General features: G+C 40.9%; 1 protein-coding gene across 1 annotated transcript; it reads left to right on the top strand.

The window, feature by feature from the left end:
* The first annotated feature begins 12,443 nt into the window (after window positions 1–12,443).
* NDUFA4 (NDUFA4 mitochondrial complex associated) lies at window positions 12,444–21,132 on the top strand. Its single transcript, XM_003407112.4, has 4 exons — window positions 12,444–12,607; window positions 13,706–13,794; window positions 14,710–14,770; window positions 20,910–21,132. Exons 1-4 carry the CDS (start codon window positions 12,566–12,568, stop codon window positions 20,964–20,966), a joined length of 249 nt encoding a protein of 82 aa, XP_003407160.1. The 5' UTR covers window positions 12,444–12,565; the 3' UTR covers window positions 20,967–21,132.
* The last annotated feature ends 1,641 nt before the right edge of the window (window positions 21,133–22,773 follow it).

The following is a 22,773-nucleotide window of genomic DNA, read 5'->3' as shown; positions in this document are numbered from 1 at the left end:
CTCTAACATGAGTTGGAATCTACTTGAGGCCAGCTGGGTAAGAGAACATGACTAGGCTGAGAATCTGATTCCCTAAACGCTGACCTACATCTAGTGCCCAACACCACTCCACCATGACACTAGTAGTACCAGTTATATTGCATCTTCATATTTCTGTTCTCTGCATTATTGCTAAAAATGTGGAGTCTCTCGGTGGCACAAAAGGTTAAGCATCTGGCTACTAACAGAAAGGTTGGTGGCTCAAATCCTCCCAGAGGTGCCTCAGAAGAAAAGCCCTACCAATCTCTCTGAAGCTCTGGTCCCCTAACCCAAACTGTGCTGCTGTGTGTTCACCCAGGCCTTTTTATTGTGTTGTCCAAACTTCCATTTGAAAATTAATGAACCTACCAAGTAAACTTTCTTCCTTTTCAGTGACCATTGCTATGAGTTGATTTGTGTCCCCTCAGAAGATATGTTGAAGTCCTAACCCTCAGTACCTATAAATGTGACCCTATTGGAAATAAGATCTCTGCAGATGTAATTAGTTAACTTGAGGCCAGACTGGGTATCCAAAACCAAAACCAAAACCCAACCCATTGCTGCCGAGTCGATTCCTACCCACGGCGACCATATAGGACAGAGTAGAACTGCCCCATAGGGTTTCTAAGGAGCTGCTGGTGGATTCAAACTGCCACCTTTTGGTTAGCAGCTACGCTCTTAACCACTGTGCTACCAGGGCTCCAACTGGACTATGGTGGAGCCTTAATCCATTCTGATTGTTGTCCTTATAAAAAGAGGAAAAGAGACACAGAGGCAGAGGTGACGCAGACGGAAGACAGCCACAAAAAGACTCTATATCAGAAGCCAGGAGAGAAGCATGGAACAGATTCTTCCTTGAGCCCTCAGATGGAATTTCTGACTTCTAGCCTCCAAAACTGTGAGGAATAAATTTCTGTTCTTCTAAGACAATCCATTTGTGGTAATCTTTACAGCAGCACTGGGAAATAAATATATTACACCTCCTTGTCTAAAATAGAAACAGTTACCCTGCACTCCTCTCAAATGGAAGCCACACATTCTCCTATACCATATTTTCTCAAGATCCAGAAGTGGCATTCCATCCTTCATACTACCTACTGGCTTTTAGATCCATTATTCCTTCAGTCAAAAGACCATTGACATTTTGAACCAGATAACTCTTTGTTGTGGGGACAGAGGTACGGTGCATTGTAGCATCCCTGGCCTCTACCCACTAGATGCCAGTAGCACCCTCTGCCCCAAGCTATGACAGCCAGAAATGCCTCCAGACTTTGCAAAATGTCCCTTGGGGGGCAAAATCGTTCTCTACCCCCCAAACCTCCATTGAGAACCACTGCTCTAAAAGAATCGCATCTTGTGTAGTCACAGGACTGGTGTAGCCAACAATCAGACACTGAGTCTGAATCCACAGGTTGCAGGACAACAATTAGGATTTTAGGCAAGCTTTCAAGAATTTAGAATATCTATCAGGACAGAATAAATAAAAAAAAAGCCATCGCCATCAAATCGATTCCGACTCATAGCAGCCCTATAGGACAGAGTAGAACTGTCCCATAGCGTTTCCAAAGAGCGCCTGGTGAATTCGAACTGCTAACCTTTTGGTTAGCAGCTGTAGCTCTTATGGTACCTTGAAAATTTGGAAAGTCTCGAAATCTCACGAGCCTTTGTCAGTGGAATGTGTCAGTAGAATTAGACTCTTCTTCCCTCTCTGTTGAGGCTACCTGCCTTGTTTGTAGACACTGTAATGAATGACCTCAACCGACGCAATTACATCACAAGAATAATATGATTCTCCTCAAGCCCATCTCTATTACAGCCCCTCACTGCATCCCGACCTGTAACTAGAGTCAGATCTAAGATGCCCCAGGGGGACAAGTATAAATTATGGTTGTGAATGAGATAATATTTTCATTTATATGAGAAATAGCTGGCTTACATGTGTTGGCAGCATGTTTTTCTTGCTATTATTGTTGTGAAGAATTTGATATGCAGAAGGGTGTTATGAATGCTAAGTAGACAAAGGAGAAAACTGTGCTAGATACTGTCCATTGGCACTGGGCATCAATTTCCATCCACTCTTCCTCTGAACTAGAATAAAAACTTTATTTTTCACTCCTTCAGCTCTGCAATTATAGATGTGATTTAAAGATAGTGTCAATGAAACAGCCTTTCAAAGTTTGAAAGCAGAAAGAAGGTAGTAGCAAATTTCCTGCAGTTGCGGCAGCAAACTCCAACAGGCATGAGCTCCAAAATGCAGTGACCAGGCTCCTTGTTCTAGAATCGAGAGGTAAGTGTCATGGATGTCAGGTGGCTATAACCATAACCAAAACAAAATCAACTGCAAAAACATTAACAGTACCAGCTTCCTGAAAAGTAGATTGCAGATACAATTGTGTAACCTGGAAGCCAAAAGCCTAGAGACAGCTCCCTAACCTTCTCCAGGCCTCCCACTGATTTTGTAATTATCTAATTTTCACTATTAAACTCTTTTCGGTTTGAAAATATAGAGTGCATAACACCAAAACAAAAAAAAAATCCATTGCCATCGACTCATAGGGACCCTGTAGGTCAGAGTAGAACTGCCCCATAGGCTTTCCAAGCTGTAAATCTCTATGGAAGCAGACTGCCACATCTTTCTCCTGCAGATTGGCTGGTGGATTCCAACCACTGACCTTTGGTTAGCAGCCAAGCACGTAACTACTGCACACCAGGGTGCCTTTGACTGACACACAACCTCATAAAAAAGGGTCCCCATGATTCGACTAGATGGCAATGGGTTTAGTGGGTATGATGTCTAGAGCAATTTCTTTCTTCCCCTCACCTTGCAGTGACAACTTGGCAATCCAAAATTACAGCTAGCCAGCAGTCATTTGTGATTCCTTAATGATACTCCTTGTGGAGATTCTGTGACTCATTTCACCTTGCCAGAGTTAATTTTCTCAGAAACATTCAAGAGAAAACAGTACTAATGAAGTAAGCAAAGAAATTTCTGAACTTCAAGAAAATCCGAAATGCTTCCAGAGAGAAAAGACACGATATCTAAAAGAATAGGAATCAAGTAAAAATCAGAATTCTGCACGCAACTCTGGACAGCTGGGAACATCTAAAATCATTTCAGTTTTTTCTAATAAAGGGCTCAGGATAATTAACTGTTTCAAATTATGTAAATATACTGACTACAGGATTTTCTTCAGGTTTAGGTATTAAGTACCTTTCTTCTGGAACGACATGAGAAAAATCTTTTCACGTATATAATAAATAATATTGAAAATTGGTTTATTTTTAAGTTAATTAAATCTTCATAGATAGTACATACACATTGTTAGGGGAATAGTCTGCCTCTAAGCCTCCTATCCAGGTTGACTATGTAAAGGCCTTGGGCCCAGATCATTCTCTGGCTGGGAATTGGGCTGTCCTCTCTCTCATGGTTCGTTCTCCTTGTCAGAAAAGCCTTCCCCCTGCTCTGGGCACACAGTAACTTTCTCTGTCTCTTGCACATGTGTGAACACCATAAGACGCCTGACCAACCCCACTTCTATTTCTGTCCCTGGCAGGGAGAGAACAGGGTCTCTCATGCTACAGCAAAAGAGGGGAAATGTGCTAGATTGTAGGAGCTGGCCTCAAGGTATGGACTGAAGGGGAAACAGGTCTTGTGAGGCTGAACATGAGCGCCTTCATGTGATTCCCTAGCTCACTAAACAAAACAGTTTGCTAAATCATCCTTATGTAAGTCCCTGGCATGTAGCCATTATTGTCCACTGCCACTATAAAACCTCTGCCCTCCCACTGTGGGGCAAGGAGATCTGCTTTGGTCCTGCGGCTGCCCAGGACTCACTTTGTCTGTAAATCTTCCTTATAAACTCTCTTGCTGACACCTTGGAATTGCCCACCTCTTTCTTCAGTCTCTTGGCACTAACCATTTTGGGAGGCAAATTTTACGTTACTGGTCCACGCCTGGACAATTGGCAAGCTAGCCAGGAGACTGAGGAAAAGGCAAGTGGGAGTGAGGCCTCTGTGGGGGAAATCCCAGGTTGATCAGCGACTTCCACGTGTGGAGGTCTGGCCTGTATTTTTGAAGCTTGTGGACTGCCGTGTGAGTGTGGAGACACCCCCAAAATGCCAAGCAGCATAGCCTAGTTATGGGCCTTCATAAGTGTGGAAAAGAAGATAGGAGAGCAGTAGTGGCCGTGGAATAGCTACTGTTCTGGGGTTTTCCACTGTCCACCGAAGCTCAGCTACCTGCTGAAGCATGCGTAAGAGCTTTGCAGGAAGAGTTACACCTGGAAAGGAATATGTGGCAGTTTCATGTGGCCATGACTGGCATACTGAACAGCCACATTCATGAACAGGATGAGCAACTAGAAATGCTACCTGCAGGTTTGCAAAGTTGGGGATTTAAGGACTAGGGGAATAATTCCCTGGCCATTGCTCAAAGACCTGTAACAATGAGACCGGAGATAGCTGAAAGGTCTAAGCAGGTCACTGGCACAGAAAATACCCTGTAACATCCGGTACAAAGCAAGAGTTAAAGCAGCAGGGAAAAAAAATAAATCAATAAGAGAGTAAAAAGCCCTTACAGATGGTTTTGTTTTGAGCAAACTTGAAGAACCTTAGAGACTCTCTCCGGAATCCTCTGTTAACTGCCCCCACCAAGGTAACTGAGCAGCAACATAGTTGCAGCTGCAATAGTGAGGGAAAAACTAAAATAGGAGGGCCCGCTTCCATGTTACCAGGCAACTGGGCTGAACCCATGCTTGGTATGGTGGAGGCATGGCTCCACAAATGACTGAGGGCTATGCCAACTTTGTCCAGGTCTTCTGACTTTCAGAAATAATTAAGACTGAGATCCCTTTGTCACCAGGGAGGACCAAAGACCTTATGTTACAATCAAAGTTCAATGAGAAGAATTATATACCTTGGATTTTTATATACCATTGCACATGTGGCTGTGATCTCTATAACACTTGGCACCAAAATGAAGAAAACTTCTGGGTCTCAGATCACCATCATTGAGACCCTTGCCCAAACCTAACCACGGATAATTCCCTTCGGGGACCCTACAAAGCCCTATTACATGTATTGATGATGTTTATGCATTAATGTACACATTTGTAAACTTTTGACTCCAAACCTTGTGGGGAACTGCTGCAGTTAGGACTACTTTTAGTGGTGCAGACAGAAACTGTGAAGTGGACTATAGCTAACAGCTTGACCATTCGACCTGGCCACTGACAACCCTTGGACTGACATATAAAGCAAGCTCCTACGGGGATGAGACATCCGAAGAAAAAAACAAAAATTCAGTTCTACTCCTCATAAACTTTTGTTACTTGTATGGATGGTCACCAGAAAGGCTCCTGTGTTGAGAGGGGACATCAGCCAAAGAGCAGACCACTTTTACCAACTGATTGCAGAGGCTGAAGCAGCGTCTGCTCCAGAGCAAAGATATGAACGACCGACAACCTCCTGGGTTTAGCTGAGAGGGTGGCTCACGGAGATTCACACACCATCCTAGACTGGCCCTACGCACATGGACTGCCAATGTCATCAGAAAATGCTGGGCAGCATAGAAAACTGACCTGCCTAGGAGACCCTGGACAAGGCTAAAACCTGCCCAAGGACAGGTCCTTGAGCCAACAGGCCAGGGTGTTCTCAGCAGGCAAATCATATTGGGGCCTCTTATCCTATACAGAGGCTTCCACTGGATCTTGCCACAGTCTGATCATAATCATTCAGATCTCTCCCTTTACTTTCTTAAAATACATCCCCCTTTTCCCTAAGGAAGACAACCTAAAAGTCTTATCATGTCATCATTTTCAGCTCAGAGTCTGTGACGGTTAATGTTATGTGTCAACTTGGCTAGGCCATGATTCTCCGTGGTTTGGTAGACATTATGTAATCATTATTCACTTTGTGATTTGATGTGAGCAGCCAATCATTTGGAAGGAGAGTTTCCTTGGGGGTGTGGCCTGAATCCAATTCTGGCAAAGCTTGCTTTTTCTTTCCGATCCAGCAGTTGTCTTGTCATCCTCTCACCTCTGGTTCTTGGGATGTAAGAAGCCGTGAGACTGCTGCCTGACCTGAAGGTTTTGGATTCGCCAGCTCCTGCAACCCCGTGAACCAGCAGCCTGCTGCCTGACCTGCAGATTTTGGGTTCATCAGCCCCTGCAACCATGTGAGTCAGGGAATATCTCCAGCCTTCCACGTGGCCCATAGACTTGAGACTTGCCAGTGGTTAAGCACTCAGCTGCTAATCAGGTCAGCGGTTTGAACCCACCAGCTACTCCACAGCAGTCTGCTCGCATAAAGATCACAGCCATGGAAACCCTATGGGGCAGTTCTTTTCTGCCCTAGAGGGTCGTTATGAGTCAGAAATGATTGATGGCAACTGGTTCGGTTTTTTGGTTTAGTCCCCACAATTTCATAAGCCATTTCCTCAAAATAAATCTTTCTATATATATTTACATATATGTTTCACTGGTTTAATTGACCTTGTAGCCAAATGCCTCCTCACTTTTATCTTATACAGGCTGAAGATGAGAATCGATTGCATCTTTCAACTCTACCAGTCTCCAAATTTCTAGATGCGCAATTCCCTGTCATTACAGCTTGTGAACTGGCCAATTATTTTCTGAGTCCATCTCTTCATTGTACTACCTTGTTAGCTATAGTCAACAGTGACTGACACAAGCTGGTAACATGGTCTTTGCCTGCTATTTTACATTTACCGTAGTTTATGATCTCATTTTGCTCTGCTATTCATCAAAAAAAAAAAAATTTTTTTTTTTTTTTTATTCATCACATCATCTCAAAGTAAAGTATTATAATGACACGTGCAAAGACCTGGAGATAGAAAACCAAAAGGGAAGCACACACTCGTCATTTCTCAAACTGAAAGAACTGAAGAAAAAATTCAAGCCTTGAGTTGAACAGGAAGGATTCTACGGAGAAAATATTAAACGACGCAGGAAGCATTAAGATAGAATGAATACACAGAGCCACTATACCAAAAAGAACTGGTTGACTTTCAGCCATTGAAGGAGGTAGCATACGATCAGGAACCGATGGCACCAAAGGAAGAGGTCCAAGCTGCACTGAAGGCATTGGTGAAAAACAAGGGTCCAGGAATTGACTGAATACCAACTGAGATGTTTCAACAAATGGATGCAGCTCTGGAAGTGCTCACTCATCTATGCCAAGAAATTTGGAAGACAACTACCTGGCCAACTGACCAGAAGAGATCCATATTTATGCCTAGTCCCAAGAAAGGTGATCCAACCAAATGTGGAAATTATCACGCAGTATCATTAATATCACATGCAAACAAAATTTTGTTGAGGATCATTCAAAAGCTGCTGCAGGAGTACACTGACACAGAACTGCTAGAAACTCAAGCCAGATTCAGAAGAGGATGTGAAACCAGGGATATCATTGCTGATGTCAGATGGATCTTGGATGAAAGCACAGAATAACAGAAAGATGTTTACCCGTGTTTTGACTATGCAAAGGCATTTTACTGTGTGGATCATAACAAATTATGGATAACATTGTGAAAAATGGGAATTCCAGAACACTTAATTGTGCTCATGAGAAAACTGTACACAGATCAAGAGGTGGCCGTTGGAACAGAACAAGGGGTTATTGCGTGGTTTAAAGTCAGGAAGGATATGCATCAGGGTTGTATCCTTTCATCATACTTATTCAATCCGTATGCTGAGCAAATAATCCGAGAGGCTGGACTATATGAAGAAGAACGGAGCATCAGGATTGGAGGAAGACTCATCAACAACCTGTGACATGCAGACGACACAACTTTGGTTGCTGAAAGCAAAGAGTACTGGAAGCACTTACCGATGAATATCAAAGTCCACAGCCTTCCCTGTGGGTTACACCTCAACATAAAGAAAATAAAAATCCTCACAACTGACCTGGAAGGCATTATGCTGAGTGAAATTAATCAGTTGCAAAAGGACAAATATTGTATAAGACCTCTATTCTGAGAACTTGAGAAATAGTTTAAACTGAGAAGAAAACATTCTTTTGTGGTTACGAGAAGGGGGAGGGAGGGAGGGTGGAAGAGGGGCACTCACTATTTGGATAGTAGATAAGAACTACCTTAGGTGAAGGGAAAGACAGTACACAATACAGGGGAGGTCAGCACAATTGGACTAAACCAAAAGTAAAGAAGTTTTCTGAATAAACTGAATGCTTCGAAGGCCAGTTAGCAGGGGCAGGGGTCTGGGGACCATGGTTTCAGGGGACATCTAAGTCAATTGGGGTAATAAAATGCATTAACAAAACATTCTGCATCCCACTTTGAAGAGTGGCATCTGGGGTCTTAAACGCTAGCAAGCAGCCATCTAAGATGCATCAATTGGCCTCAACCCACGTGGATCAAAGGAGAATGAAGAACACCAAGGACACAAGGCGATTACGAGCCCAAGAGACAGAAAGGGCCACATGAACCAGCGACTACATCTCCTGAGACCAGAAGAACTAGATGGTGCCCGGCTACTACAGATGACTGCCCTGACAGGGAACACAACAGAGAACCCCTGAGGGAGCAGGAGAGCAGTGGGATAAAAAAAAAAAAAAAAAAAAATGCAGACCCCAAATTCTTATAAGACCAGACTTAATGGTCTGACTGAGGCTGGAGGGACCCCAGTGGTCAAGGCCCCCAGACCTTCTGTTAGCCCAGGACAGGAACCATTCCTGAAGCCAACTCTTCAGACATGGATTGGACTGGACAATGGGTTGGAGAGGGATGCTGGTGAGGAGTGAGCTTCTTGGATCAGGTGGACACTTGAGACTATGTTGGCATCTCCTGCCTGGAGGGGAGATGAGAGGGTGGAGAGGGTTAGAAGCTGGCAAAATGGACACAAAGAGAGAGTGGAGGGAGAGAGTGGGCTGTCTCATTACGGGGAGAGTAATCGGGAGTGTGTAGCAAGGTGTATATGGGTTTGTGTGAGAGACTGACTTGATTTGTAAACTTTCACTTAAAGCACAATAAAAATTATTTAAAAAAAATCCTTACAACTGGACCAATAAGCCACATTATGATAAACGGAGAAAAGATTGAAGTTGTCAAGGATTTTGTTTTACTTGGATTGACAATCAACACCCATGGAAGCAGCAGTCAAGAAATCAAAAGATACATTGTATTGGGCAAGTCTGCTGCAAAAGACCTCTTTAAAGTGTTAAAAAGCAAAGATGTAACCTAGAAGACTAAGAGGCATCTGATCCAAGCCATGGCGTTTTCAACTGCCTTCTATGCATGTGAAAGCTGGACGATGAATAAGGAAGACTGAAGAAGAACTGATGCCTTTGAATTGTGGAGTTGGCAAAGAATATTGAATATACCATGCACTGCCAAAAGAACGAACAAATCTGTCTTGGAAGAAGTACAACCCAAATGATCCTTAGAAGCAAGGATGGTGAGACTATGTCTTGCATACTTTGGACATATTATCAGGAGGGACCAGTCCCTGGAGAAGGACATCATGCTTGGTAAAGCAGACGGTCAGTGGAAAAGAGGAAGACCTTCAACAAGATGGGTTGATACAGTGGCTGCAACAATGGGCTCAAGTATAACAATGATTGTGAGGCTGCAGCTCCCATTAATATTTCATTCTGTTGTACACAGGGTCACTATGAGTCAGAATTGACTCCATGGCACCTAACAACAACAATAACACCCATCTCATTCATTTTGAGTTAGCAACACTGGTCTCCCTTGAGCACTTTTTTAAATCTCAAAACCATTTTTCTTGCCAATTGGAATATTCTTCCCCCAGATTCTTCACTAGTTTGCCTTTCTTTACACTTAGGTTTTAGCTCAAATATTGCCTTCTGAGAGGGACCTTTCCTGTCCACTCTGACTAATGAAAATGCTTGTCCTTCACCCTTCTCATGTCATTTTCTATCTCATTATTCTGTTTTATTTGCTTATCATTACCTAAAATTATCTCGTTTGTCTTCTCCAACCAGCATCTTGTGAGATGAAACGACTTGCTTTATTAGCAAGTGAGATGTGAGAAGTAACATGTGCTATGTACCAGCAGAAGCTTTAAGAGCCGACATGTGCTATGTTCCCTCTGCATCTCTTCCATTAGGGCAGAACAATCTTCTTGTACACAGCCATATCTCCCAGTGACTAGAGCAGTGGCTGGTGCAGAGTAGGTACTTAATAAATATTCACAAAATGAATGAAAAGACACCAGTCTTCATAAACTTCATAACATGTCATCTTGATAGTCATCTTTTTTTCTTACCTTCCTGGACCTATCTCTTCTCCCCAGCATTGCCAGTTGGAATCCTTCAGCTCTGTCCTCTCTGTCTCTCGCTCTATACTTTCCCTAAGAAATCTTGTTCAATGATTGCTGCAACTTCCATCAATAAACAGTCCTAAATTTATTCCTCTGGTCTGAGAGTCAGAAACAACTCAACAGCAATGGGTAGTCTAGATCTAAGGAGCCCAGGTGACACAGTGGTCAAATGCTCGGCTACTAACCAAAGGTTGGTGGTTTGAACCCACAAACTACTCTGAGGTAGAAAGATGCTGCAGTTGGTTTTGGCAAAGATTACAGGCTAGGAAACCCTATAGGCAATTCTACTGTGTGCTAGAGGGTTGCTATGAGTCAGAATTCGACTTGACAGCAATAGTTTTTTTTTTTTTTTGGTTTAGTCTAGACCTCTCTTCTAACCCACAGAAATCCACTTGCATTTTACATAGGTACTTATCTACCATTTCTAGTGCTTCTTGTCTAAATAAACGGCATCAACATCCCCACAACTGGTCTAAACTGTACGTTGGAAATCATCCTTGACTGCTCCCTCACATCACTTCCCCACTTCCAACAATCCCTAAGTCCTATCTTTGGAATCTTCTCTTAATCATCACAATTTCTACACTGGTGCAAGCTACCATTATCTGTCACATGGACTATTGCAATGGACCGTTAAAAGGGTCCCACATTTCATGCTATCCTCTGGAATCTATTCTTTTTAGATAAAACAATCATTCAAAACTAGACATCTTGTGTTAGCTTAACTTCCTAACGCTCTCTGCATAAAACTTATGATTTGTAAGTGGTCACTGGCCCAGCAGATCTGATCTCTGGCTTGTTTTCTCTCTTCCAGCTCCAGCTATACCAGATCTCTCTCAGCTTCTCAAAAAGTCTCCCTAACCTCAGACCTTCCACCATAAAACTCATTGTGTGGAGAGAATTCTGGCTCACAGCGACCTATAGGACCAGCTCTCTCTCAGCTTCTCAAAAAGTCTCTCTAACTTCAGACCTTCCGCCATAAAACTCATTGTGTGGAGAGAATTCTGGCTCACAGCGACCCTATAGGACGGAGTAGAATTGCCCCATAAGGTTTCTAAGAAGTGGTTGGTGGATTCAAATTGCCGGCCTTCGGTTAGCAGCTGATCTCTTAACCACTGAGCCACCAGGGCCCCTTCAGACCTTCACATGTACAAAATGCCCTGTACACCCGCATTCTCCGTTTTCACCTGGTTAATGTCTACCCCGCTTCCAGGTCTATCTACTGTAAATGTTACTTTCCTTCTTTCATTTTTTTTTTTTTAAACTCTCCCTACTCCCAATTACTTTCGTGATCATTTGATTAATTGGACAGGGTTTCAGATTGTCAGGTTTACAGTTGTTATCTCCAGCGCTTTATATAGGCCTTGTCCCAGGTAAGACTTTCGAGTACAAGAGGAGTAAAAAACGGATTGGGGTAGTGAAAGAGGGCGTGAGAACACATTTTAATGCTGCAGTTTCGGGACTAAGGGCAGGGGATGATGGCACGTCGCACAACTCTTTATGGCGATGAACATTTAACCGAGGGCCAGGAACGGAGGGATTAGAGAGCATTGACAGAGCCATTGCCATCTTTCAGTCATTTACTAGTTTTCAGGGACAGCCTAAGACAGGAAGCAGCTGCAGTCTTTTTAAACCGCAGCCGCTGACCTTAGCAGCAGGACACCCGACCTCCCCGTCCAGGCGCCTGGCGCTCTGCCGCCAGAGGCGCGGCGCAGCTCCCTCAGCGGCGGTCAGGGCCGGCCGGCGCGCGCCCGGCACGCGCGCCCCCAGAGCCTCGGCGCGCAGACCCGGTTTGCAGGCGCCGCGCGTGAGGCCCCAGTTTGCGGAGCGCGCAACCCGCCAGCCCGCCCATCCTAGCCCTCAATGCGCAGCCTCCCGGAAAAATGCCTGTCTTGTCAATCAAAATGTCCTAGTATCCACGCAACAAATTAGCCGTCATAAATATACATAGCACAGGAATGAACAGTGTTTCGCTTTGAAGTGGAATAGTGAAGTCGATCCAGGTTACAGCGGGTGCATGAAGCCCTGGATTAAAGCAGGCACTTTTAAGGACAGTCGCATCCGGGCCCTCCTGCCGCAGGCTGCCCTCCGAGCCAGGGGTCCTTCAGGTAGGAGGTCCTGGGTGACTTTGGGTGCCCGCAGATACCGGGTGCAGGCCGTGTTAGGTTCGGTGTCGGCCAACTTTGTTCTCTCCTTCCGGATCTGAAGCCTCTGCCGCAAACATGATCCGCCATGCCATCGGTCTGGCCAAGAAGCACCCCAGCGTAAGTTTGCGACCACATCCCTAATGTCCTCACTTCTCAACATTGTGTCGGGTGCGGCTGCCTCCTTCCCCTTGGGAGCGTCGCCCTTCACAGCCACATACCGTTCCTCGGGGCTGTGCCCTGTGTTGCCTTGTGCTGCCCTCCGCGTTGAGTCCAGGCCCTTGAGCTCCGCTCTTCCACGCCATGCATTGGGGCATTTTGGCTGGAAGGCGGAAGGTAATGGAGAAAAATAAACTAGGGCGTATGGGAACGATCAGGTAGCCTTGCCGTCTTGCAGGTTGGTCGGGCCAAGAGTGATCGGTGTGCCCTGGGTGTTAGAGACCAGCAAAGATCAGGTTCCCTATTTGTTGTTCTGCCACTTAGGATCTTGTACTCACCGTATTGCACCACCAGGCCTTGTGGCAAATGTGAGGGAGGGGTCTATGATTTTGGAATGCTCATTTTGTCTTGTCCTGACATTTTGGGGCGTTTGGTAGCACTGAATTTAATTGCAATCAAGTTCTTTTGTGTGTCTGATTTTTTCCCCCAACAGAAGAACATGTGGTTTTAAAACTCAATTAGGCAGTCTTTTATCTCTATCTTAAAAACTCAGTTCCGTAAATAGTAGCAGACATTGGTAGCGATACATTTTTAGAGTTGATGCCTTAAGCCGGTATTTGTAAAAGGTGTGTTTCTGTTTACTTTTTGGACTCCGTATGTCACAGAGATTTTGTTTTTCATGCATGCCCGTGGAGGCAAGCCTAAGTAATTTGCAAACAACTTGGTTTTCAAGTCTAGAGAAAATGATGTATAAACAGAGAGGTGAATAAGATTTGATGCTTTTTTTTTTAATTTTAAAATTTGAATATAATTTGCTCCACATTAAAGGTCAGACACTTAAACCAGAATCATCTTCACGTGTTTTGGGAACTCCGTGTCTTTTGAACACAGTTATAAGAATTCTTACTTCAGTGTAAAATTTTAAGACAAGATCACAAAACAGCAGTTTGAGGCTAGGAAATCAATATGTAGAAACTATGTAACCTCTCTTTTGCCAGTTATGTCAGTATTTGAAAGTGGCTATTAATTCTTACCTATTTATTTTATGTTTGGTTTTAGTTGATACCGCTGTTCATATTTATGGGGACTGGAGGTACTGGAGCAGCACTGTATGGCTTGCGGCTTGCATTGTTTAATCCAGACGTCAGGTAAATACTTAAAAATGTGTAGAATGTTGATAGTTTATCAAGCTGGTGTAGGAGGCACAGTCTTTCTAGGGAGATAACATCAAGTAGTAGAAAGAACCTGAGTTTAATAGTCATACAATAAGTTCAGATCCCAGTTTTGCTGTTATTTACTTTTCTTGTTTCTCACTGGTAAAGTAGAACTGCTAATACCTACTGTGAACCAACCAACCAAACCTGTTGCCTTCAAGTCGATTCCGACTCATAGCGACCCTATAGGACAGAGTAGAACTGTCCCATGTCGTTTCCAAGGAGCTCCTGGTGGATTTGAACTGCTGACCTTTTGGTTAGCAGCCATAGCTCTTAACCACTAAGCTACCAGGGTTTCTGTAATGTTGTGAGGATTAAAATAATAACAGCTGTTTTTATGCAATACTTAATCATGGTTCCTGGCACATGTAAATGTTTTAACAAATGTTAGTTCCCTTTCCTTTTCTTCCTACTGTTAGAACAATAATGCAGCTAATGTTTTTTTTCTTTGCCTCCTTTTCCACAATAGGAAATGTGTCTTTTCCAGTTGGAAAAGAAGAAGCAAAAAGATTATTGATTCCTCATTATTATGCAAATTTTGCTATATCTCCCCGTTGATGAAATAAAAAGTTTTAGTAAAGGCCAAGTATAAAATATCCTGTGACAGAGATAGACACGAGGACAACTGCCCCTAGATAGGCTCTGTGGTCTATCTTTTTTCTAATTGATTACATGGGATTGCTTATCATAGCTACTATCTCTGTTTAATTTCCGTAATGAAAATAATTCCAGGCTCTACCTAATAGAAAATGAGATTGATCTGTTCAAACCATTAGCTTTTTAGCAAGTATAAAACACGTTTAAATAGTGTGTTATTTCTGTAACAAGATAATGTTTTGTTCTGTTTAGTTGGGACAAAAAGAATAACCCAGAACCATGGAACAGAGTGGCCCCCAATGAACAATACAAGGTAAGCTTCAAAATGCTAGAGAGTGTATTTTAATGAATTTTGTCATGGGGTAGTTTTCCATGAAATCAAATATACAAGTAAAATTCCACTATAATGAACTTTGAGGTGCTGCTAGATTGTCCTGTGAAATTAAAATGGCATATTGTAATAAGTATTTTTTTCCTAGGGATGTTATTCCCAGTCTTTGGACCCTGATCAAGATAATGTCTCAATTCTACTTAGGAGGCTAAGAGAAAAAAGAAAAAGGGCGATGGTGTAACTATCATTTCCCATTTCCTTAGTTCTTAAATAGTCTAGTGCAGTGGTTTTCAAATTTCAGCATACATAAACATCACTTACAGAGCTTGTTAAAACAGGTTCTTCGGCTCCACACCTGAAGATTCTGATTTAAATGGTCTGCTGTGGGGCCTGAGAATTTGCATTTTTGACAAGGTTTCAGATGATGCTAATGCTACTGGCCCACTTTTAAGTCACACTAACCTAGTTGTCTATTTTTGGGTTTTTAATCTAGTTGTCTATTTTTTCTTGTTGGTTTGGTTGAAATATTTCAGGTGAAGATTTGTGGGAAGAAATGAAAGTCAGTTGAAACTTAAATTTTGCCATGATCCTTTTAGATAAACCTTTTAACATCTTCCCTAAAGAGTGGTCTGTGGAACCACCCTCCAAGGAATGATTTCATGGATTGGGACCATTCATTGATCCCCAAACAACCTTCCTTATGTATAAAACTCTTTGCATACAAAGATGTAGCCCTTGAAATGTTGAAAAAAAGGCATTGGTTCTGGTGGTAATTTCCACTAAGGAATGGAAGTAATATTTGTAATAGGAGTGCTTGGTAATGTTATTTTTTAAAAAAAAGCTTTATTGAGACATAATTCACCATACAGTTTATCTGTTTACAGTGTATAATTCAGTAACTGAGTGTATTTACAGAGTTGAATATCCAGTACCACAGTCAATTTTAGAACATTTACATTACCCCAAAAGAAACTACACCCCTTACCCATAACCTTCCAGAACTAGGTAACCACCAGTTTATGTTCTGTCTATAGATTTGCCTATTTTGGGCATTTCATATAAACAGAATCATGTAGTATATGGTCCTTTGTGACTGATTAATTGCACTTAGCGTAATGTTTCCAAGGTTCATTTATGTTGTAGCATGTCAACACTTCGTTTCTTTTTATTGCTTTATAATATTCCATTGTGTAGATTGCCCACTTATCAGTTGATGGACATTTGAGTTTTTTTTCATTTTTTTGCTGTTATGAATAACGCTGCTATGAATATTAATGTACTAGTTTTTGTGTGGACACATATTTTCATTTCACTTGGATAGATACCTAAGAGTAGAATTATTGGCTCAAGAATTGCTGGATTATATAGTAATTCTATGTTTAACTGTTTGAGAAACTGCCAAACTGTTTTCCAAAGTGGTTGTGCCATTTTCTGTTTCCACCAACAGTGTATGAAGGTTAGATTTCCCAATATCCTTCCAATAATTTTTATTGTTTGTCTTTTTGACTATAACCATCCTAGTAGTTTGAAGTGATAGCCTCATTGTCGTTTTGATATGTTTGATATGCACTTTTTTATGGCTGATAATGTTGAGAATCTTTTCCTGTGCTTATTGGTTAGTTATCTTCTTTGGAGAAATATCTATTTAGATCATTTGCCTCTTTTTTAATTGGGTTATTTGTCTTTTTTTATTGAGCTATAATCATTTTTTATACAGTCTAGGTACTGGTCTCCCATTTTATAAGTTATCTTTTCACTTTCTTGGTGTCCTTTAAAGTACAGTAGATCATTTTGACCATAATTTTATGGAGATTTATTTTTTTTTGTTTGAGGTATAATTGGCATTCATTAGGAAAATAATACTCAGGCTGATGTTAAATCAAGATAGATTAGTCTTAAACGCAATCTTATTCAGGGTCCAGTATGGATCAGGTCCTCTTCCATCTTTTAGTTCTGCTATCTGGGACATGTGGCCTCTGGAATAAGATTGACACAACAAGGTGGAGAGGTCTGGAGGATTATGCAGGATATTTTTAAGGACCAAGATTGAAAGTGACTTTTTTTACTTCTGTCCATAGGCCATTGGTCAGAACTTAGTCACAGGTCTCTCCACGTAACTGCACAGGAGGCCGGGAAATGTAATTTTCCCCTGTGGCCTAGAAGAAGGAAACAGTGGTGAACAATAACATTACTTTGTCACAGTTTGCCCTTCTAGCCAGTATACAATTTCATTCTTTAAATACATGAAGGGAACGCCCTGCTTTGTCAAAGGAAACAACCTGAAGTTCCATCCAGTTTCAAGTGTAGAAGCCTCAGGTATTGTGCAGTTGACTTATGTTGGGGTGTAGTACCTTTAAATGTGGGAACCTATGAATTAAAAGGACAAGTAAGTTTTCCACATCCATATATACAGTGCAGGGAGAAGGGATAGAGTCTAGCTATTGGCAATAAACACTATCTTTCAAAAAGGGGAAGGAGACAGCAGATGCTGCTAGGCAGACATTGTGAAAGCTCACTGCCCTGCAGGTATGTGAGGTTTCTTGAGTGGGCCTGGATTCTGTTCTTTTAAGAAGTTCCTTGTCCATTGTTGGAGCAAGTAGAGCCTTCAAGCTTGTCTCTTTTCCAGAAGCATGGCAGCTCAAGCATGGTTTTAACTCCAGTAGTCAGAGACTTCTTTAATTCCAGGCTCATGGTATCTTTGGCTGTTACCTCAAAATTAAGCAGGCTTTGGATGAATTTGTTTTTCCATGTGCCGGTAATCATACCCAAAGATTTCTATAGAAATAATTTTTTTGGCTTCCATGTCCCATGGTTTTTTTTTTTTTTTTTTGATTAATAGTGGCTACCTTGAAAGTCTACTACTTGTCGGGCAGTTTGTCATACTGTGGTGACTTGTGTGTTGCTATGCCATTGGTATTTTAAATACCAACAGGAGTCATCCATAGTAGACAGGTTTCAGCAGAGCTTCTAGACTGGAACAGACTAGGAAGAAAGGCCTGGTGATCTACCTCCAAAGGTTAATCAGTGGAAACCTAATGGATCACCACAGAACATTGATCGACTCAATTAACTTGGGGCACATCATCAGGAGGGATAAATTGTGGAAGGAAGGCATCATGTTTGATAAAATATGAGATAGTTGGTGATATAGGTTGGCACAGCAGCTGCAACAATGGACTGGAACATGTTGGTCTTGGTTATTCTGGTCTTGGTTCCCTTCTATTTCTGCTTGCAAGTTGCCCAGTTCTCCCTTTAATAACTTGGCAAACACAGCCAACCATAACCACATGCACACCACTAACATCTGTTTTCCAAAGTCTTTTCTTGAAACTACAGGGTGTTTAGGGACATAATCTGTCTTCTAAGTTATAAAAATATAGCAGATGACAATTTGTTCAATATTTTGCCATTATGTAATATGATTCTTCATCTTTCCAGCTGCCAATTCCTGTTTCATAGCTACTCACAGCTCAATCAATCTGTGCCACACACGTTAGGTTTTTGTTGCAGTAACATTCCATTTCTGATTCGCATGGCCTCACACTGGCATCACTTCTTTTGTGCCGTCATGTTCCAGGGTAACTGACTTAATTGTCAGAATCATCTGGAGAGCTTTTTAAAGTACACATATCCAGAGGCTTCAATACACCCTTTAGTAGAAGGACCAAGGCCTGTTTTTGTTTTCTTTTGTAAAGTTTCTTGGGTATGAAATCATTTTCTCTGGAATAGATTTAAACAAATATATAAGAAAGAAACAGTAATCAGAATGCCCGTTTATCATTTTTTGAGGACAAATGTAACATGCAGATCAAAGGGCTTGTTTCAGCTTGGCCATTGCATTTTTATTTGATTCTTGCAGGCAGATGTTCAGGGATTTGGAAGCCAAGTATAATCAGAATGAGAAGTTTGAAATTAGCAGAGGGTGATAATCACCTTAAAAGTTGCTGTCGTCAGCAATGATAGCATCCATCTCCATCATGCAGGTGTATCTGCTAAGGGACTCTGAACACTCATACAGTTTGGTCCTGGTACTTCATCTAGAGAATGCAAATTGCCATTTTCTTTCTTTTGATGATGGAACTTGTAGTGGAAAGTACATGATTTTGGAGGCTTGATCCTGCCTCTTCTTAACTAGTGTAGTGTTTGGCAAGTCATGTAACTTGATCTTTAGTTGTTTCTTTTAAAGTTAAAGAATAGAGTTGTAATAATTAAGGTATACTTAAAGCATCTAGCACAATGTCTGGCATCTATGAGAAGAGCCCCACAACTGTTTATTTTGTTCTTAATAGATAATCTGCTGAACTTTTCTGTAAATGTTCTTTCTGATATTTTGTTAGCATGTCAGAGGATAGCACAGTTGGTTTCTGCCTTAGTTATCTAGTGCTGCTATAACAGAAATACCATAAGCAGATGGCTTCAACAAACAAGTTTATTCTCTCACAGTCTCGTAGGCTGGAAGTCCAAATTCAGGGCATTAGCTCCAGGGGAAGGTTTTTTCTGTCAGCTGTGGAGGAAGGTCCTTATTATCAATCTTCCCCTGGACTAGGAGCTTCTCAGAGTAGGGACACTGAGTCTAAAGGACATGCTTCTCTCCTGGCAGTACTTTCTTGGTGGTGTGTGGTTCCCAGTCCTCTCTACCTGGTTCTCTCTTTTATATCTCAAAAGAGATCGGTTTAAGACACAATCTAATCTTATAGATTGAATCCTATCTCATTGACATAACTGCCACTAATTGCATCTCGTTAACCGCATAGAGATAGGGTTTACAACACACAGGAAAATCACATTAGATGACAAGATGATGGACAGTCGCACAATACTGGGAATCATGGCCTAGGCAATTTGACAGATATTTTGGGGGGACACAATTCAACCCATGACAGTTTCTTTAAAAGCTCATTGTCTAGGTTCAGTCACATCTTAATACTGTCAAAAAAGAATATTGCTTTATGGTTTAATTATAATTTTGTGTCTTCAAAAGCCTGTGTGTATATGTATATATTTGAGATAACTTGCAAATACATTTTAGAACCTGATAATTTTCCTTTTAAAATGAAGTAAATCAATTAGATAAGAAGTTGAGGTATATTTTGAGAAATAAAGATGTTTGAAAAAATAATGAATACAGATTTGTGGGCTTCATGCTTAAAAACCCTAAAGAAAATGTTGATGAATCTATAATTTTGGGGGGAGGGGGAGTAAATAATATAGTCTTCAAGTAACTATAGCACAACTTCTTTGGTGCTCTTTGGCACAAGAATGAGTAAACCTAAGATTATATCTTTATTTAGACTTACATAAAAATCCTAAAATTTCCCAGCAGAAATTCTGGAACAGTTTCAAATATAAATCATTAAAAAAAAAAAAAGTTACTGGGCATTAGAGGCAGATTGTTTTTAAAAGTAATTATAGTAAGATTTATTTTAAAAATTCATTTAGTTGAATATAAGGAAATTTGAAATGTGTAAAAATACAGTATTACTTAAAAGCCATTGTACCAGAGGTGGCCAGATTTCAGTTTGATTCTGATTTAATCTGGTTAGGCCTACCATGAAATTTTTTTTTTTTTCTAAGTGAAAGAGAGGGGAGAATAGAAAAGCCATTGAGGCAAGCCAGTTTGTGTCTGACAAGTTAAATAAACCACACAACAAAGTATTAGCTTATGTAATCAACCGCTTGGTTGAAAGATCTTTCCCAATTAAACTATAGCAGTTAACTAACCAAGTAGGGATAGTAATTCTGGGTATTCTTCCTGATGGAAATTGACTTGCATACTTAGAGGAGATGGAAGTGAAGACTCATAAGAACTGGATATATATATCAGAAAGAATTATTAACTTTGAAACGCAAGAATTATTTATAGATTCTGACTAACTAGACTATTTGAACACAGCTGTTCTGATGAAGATTGTATTTTTACCATACCAAAACCACCATTAAAGCACTGGAGTTTTTGGCATAGTGTCTTTTTTTAAATGACTTTTATAGTGTTAAATATTGTTAATAAAAAAATCATGTCTGTAATTGTTACTAGAAAAATAAATGAAAAGAATTCTAAAACTTATAATATCATTTCTGTATTTGATGGTTTATCTAAATTATCTTTTTTTTCTGTTCCAAGTTCTACTCAGTGAATGTGGATTACAGCAAACTGAAGAAAGAAGGCCCTGACTTCTAAATAAAATGTTTTCCTATAAAGCTGCTTAGAATGAAGGTCTTCCAGAAGCCATCCGCACAATTTTCCACTTAACCAGAATATATTTCTTTCCTAAAGACATGAAATCATGTTGGTATCATGTTGGGGTTTACACTGAATAATAAATAAATAAATATCTGAAACTTGACTTGTGTCTTTATTAATGCTGAAATCTGTTGAGAACTATTAGGATTTAAAGAATTTCTTGAGTTTCTATTAGTATAATTTGAAAATAAGACTTTAATCTGCTTTAATAAAACACTTTATTTTGTGCATAGGCCATTGGTAACTTCATAGCAGTGGAACTGGAAATCATATGAAAGTAGATTGGGAAGAATAATCAAGCATCTTTGACACTGGCAAAATGGAAACCTCTGGACTTCTGTTACTGGCTGATGTTTAAGTGTGTCCAATCGTAACAGTGCTTTTGCATTGTTGTTCTCTTTGGGGAAGAGTTTTTAGGTTATTGATCTTTGTAATCGCAGTACTGTAGGTAGTCCCTGATTTAGGACAGGTTTCTTTTCTGATGAGTCGGTTCTGATGTAAGTTGGTACTGATGTAAGTTGAATACCTTGGGTTTTTTTCTTTTTAGTTTTCATTATTGCCTTTTATTATCGGTATCTTTATAAATCTGATCTTTGTCTTTGGAGGTTGGAAAACATTATATAATCTGCTCTGGTAGGTATTCTTGTATTGTCCAGTCTGTCCGTGAATTTTTCAGCAGCTTCAACATTGGCGCTTCCTGCTTCTCCAGTTGTACACACATATAAGTCAAATCTGTGTTTGAATCCATGAAACCAGCCCTTGTGGCATTTAAGCATTTGCAGGGGTCTTCTCCTTGCTCTTGCTTCAGCTTTTCAAAAAGGCTGCGTGCTTTTGTTTGAATCGTAAGTAAACTCATAGGAATCTTCTTCTGGATTTGGTCTTTTATCCAAATCAACAGCTTCATCTCATGGATTGGCCCTCGTTGCTTCTTTGTTAAAATTGTCGATTTTATGCCAATCGCTCCTTTAACTGCCTTGAAAATCCTATTCTTATCCATAATGATTGTCGAAATGGTTGAATGAGACTGTCTTTTCTCACGTGCCATTTCACCAGATTTCTTTCCATTATCTTAGGCTTTAGTGATCTTTATATCCATGTCTAGAGCTTTCTTCACTTTCTTTTTGGTTTAGAATTTATAGTGGCATGGCTTACTTTGCTAGATGTATTATTTGGAATATAAGCAGTACCGGTGTTAAAAGTGTGAGAAATGAACAGTTTGGCTTCAAATTAACTGATGCTTTTGATGGTATGAAACTGAGTTAAGACCACACTACTGAGTTAAGACCACACTACAGGCCTGGTCTACAGTGAAGTCAGCGTTTAGCGTCAACAATGAAGTTGAAGTTATAACGACAGTCAGGAGCATGCTCAGTTCAATTTTAAACATCTTCAGAGTTGAACACTATCCAACTTTTTTCTGTTAATAATTACGAACACCTTCGGCGTAGACCAGGCCATAGCCAATTGTGTGTCGGTGTTTTGAACAGTAAATTGTAACATTGAACATGTGCAAGCGAACATCTGAGAATGATAACATCAGCAAATTATGCACTGCAACATTGCATATAGTACATATTACTAATGGTAAAATATACAAAAAAAAAAAAGTTGAGTACTGTTCGCTGTAACTGAATACGTCATAAGTCAGGGACTACCTGTGGTTGGATTGAGTCCGCCACTGCTACCATGGAGCTAGTGGCCCAGAAATCTTGAGAACTGCTGCTGAGTTTTGGCAGGTTTTCGA

Source organism: Loxodonta africana, chromosome 8 (assembly GCF_030014295.1).
Source record: "Loxodonta africana isolate mLoxAfr1 chromosome 8, mLoxAfr1.hap2, whole genome shotgun sequence".
NCBI lineage: Eukaryota > Metazoa > Chordata > Mammalia > Proboscidea > Elephantidae > Loxodonta > Loxodonta africana.
This window is presented reverse-complemented; position numbering and strand designations above follow the sequence as displayed.

Bases quoted from the DNA above. Each gene is read 5' to 3' on its own strand.
- NDUFA4 (XM_003407112.4), top strand. From the start codon at position 12,566: ATGATCCGCCATGCCATCGGTCTGGCCAAGAAGCACCCCAGC. The intron at 12,608-13,705 runs GTAAGTTTGCGA...GTTTGGTTTTAG, and splicing joins TGGCCAAGAAGCACCCCAGC to TTGATACCGCTGTTCATATT. The intron at 14,771-20,909 runs GTAAGCTTCAAA...TTCTGTTCCAAG, and splicing joins CCCCCAATGAACAATACAAG to TTCTACTCAGTGAATGTGGA.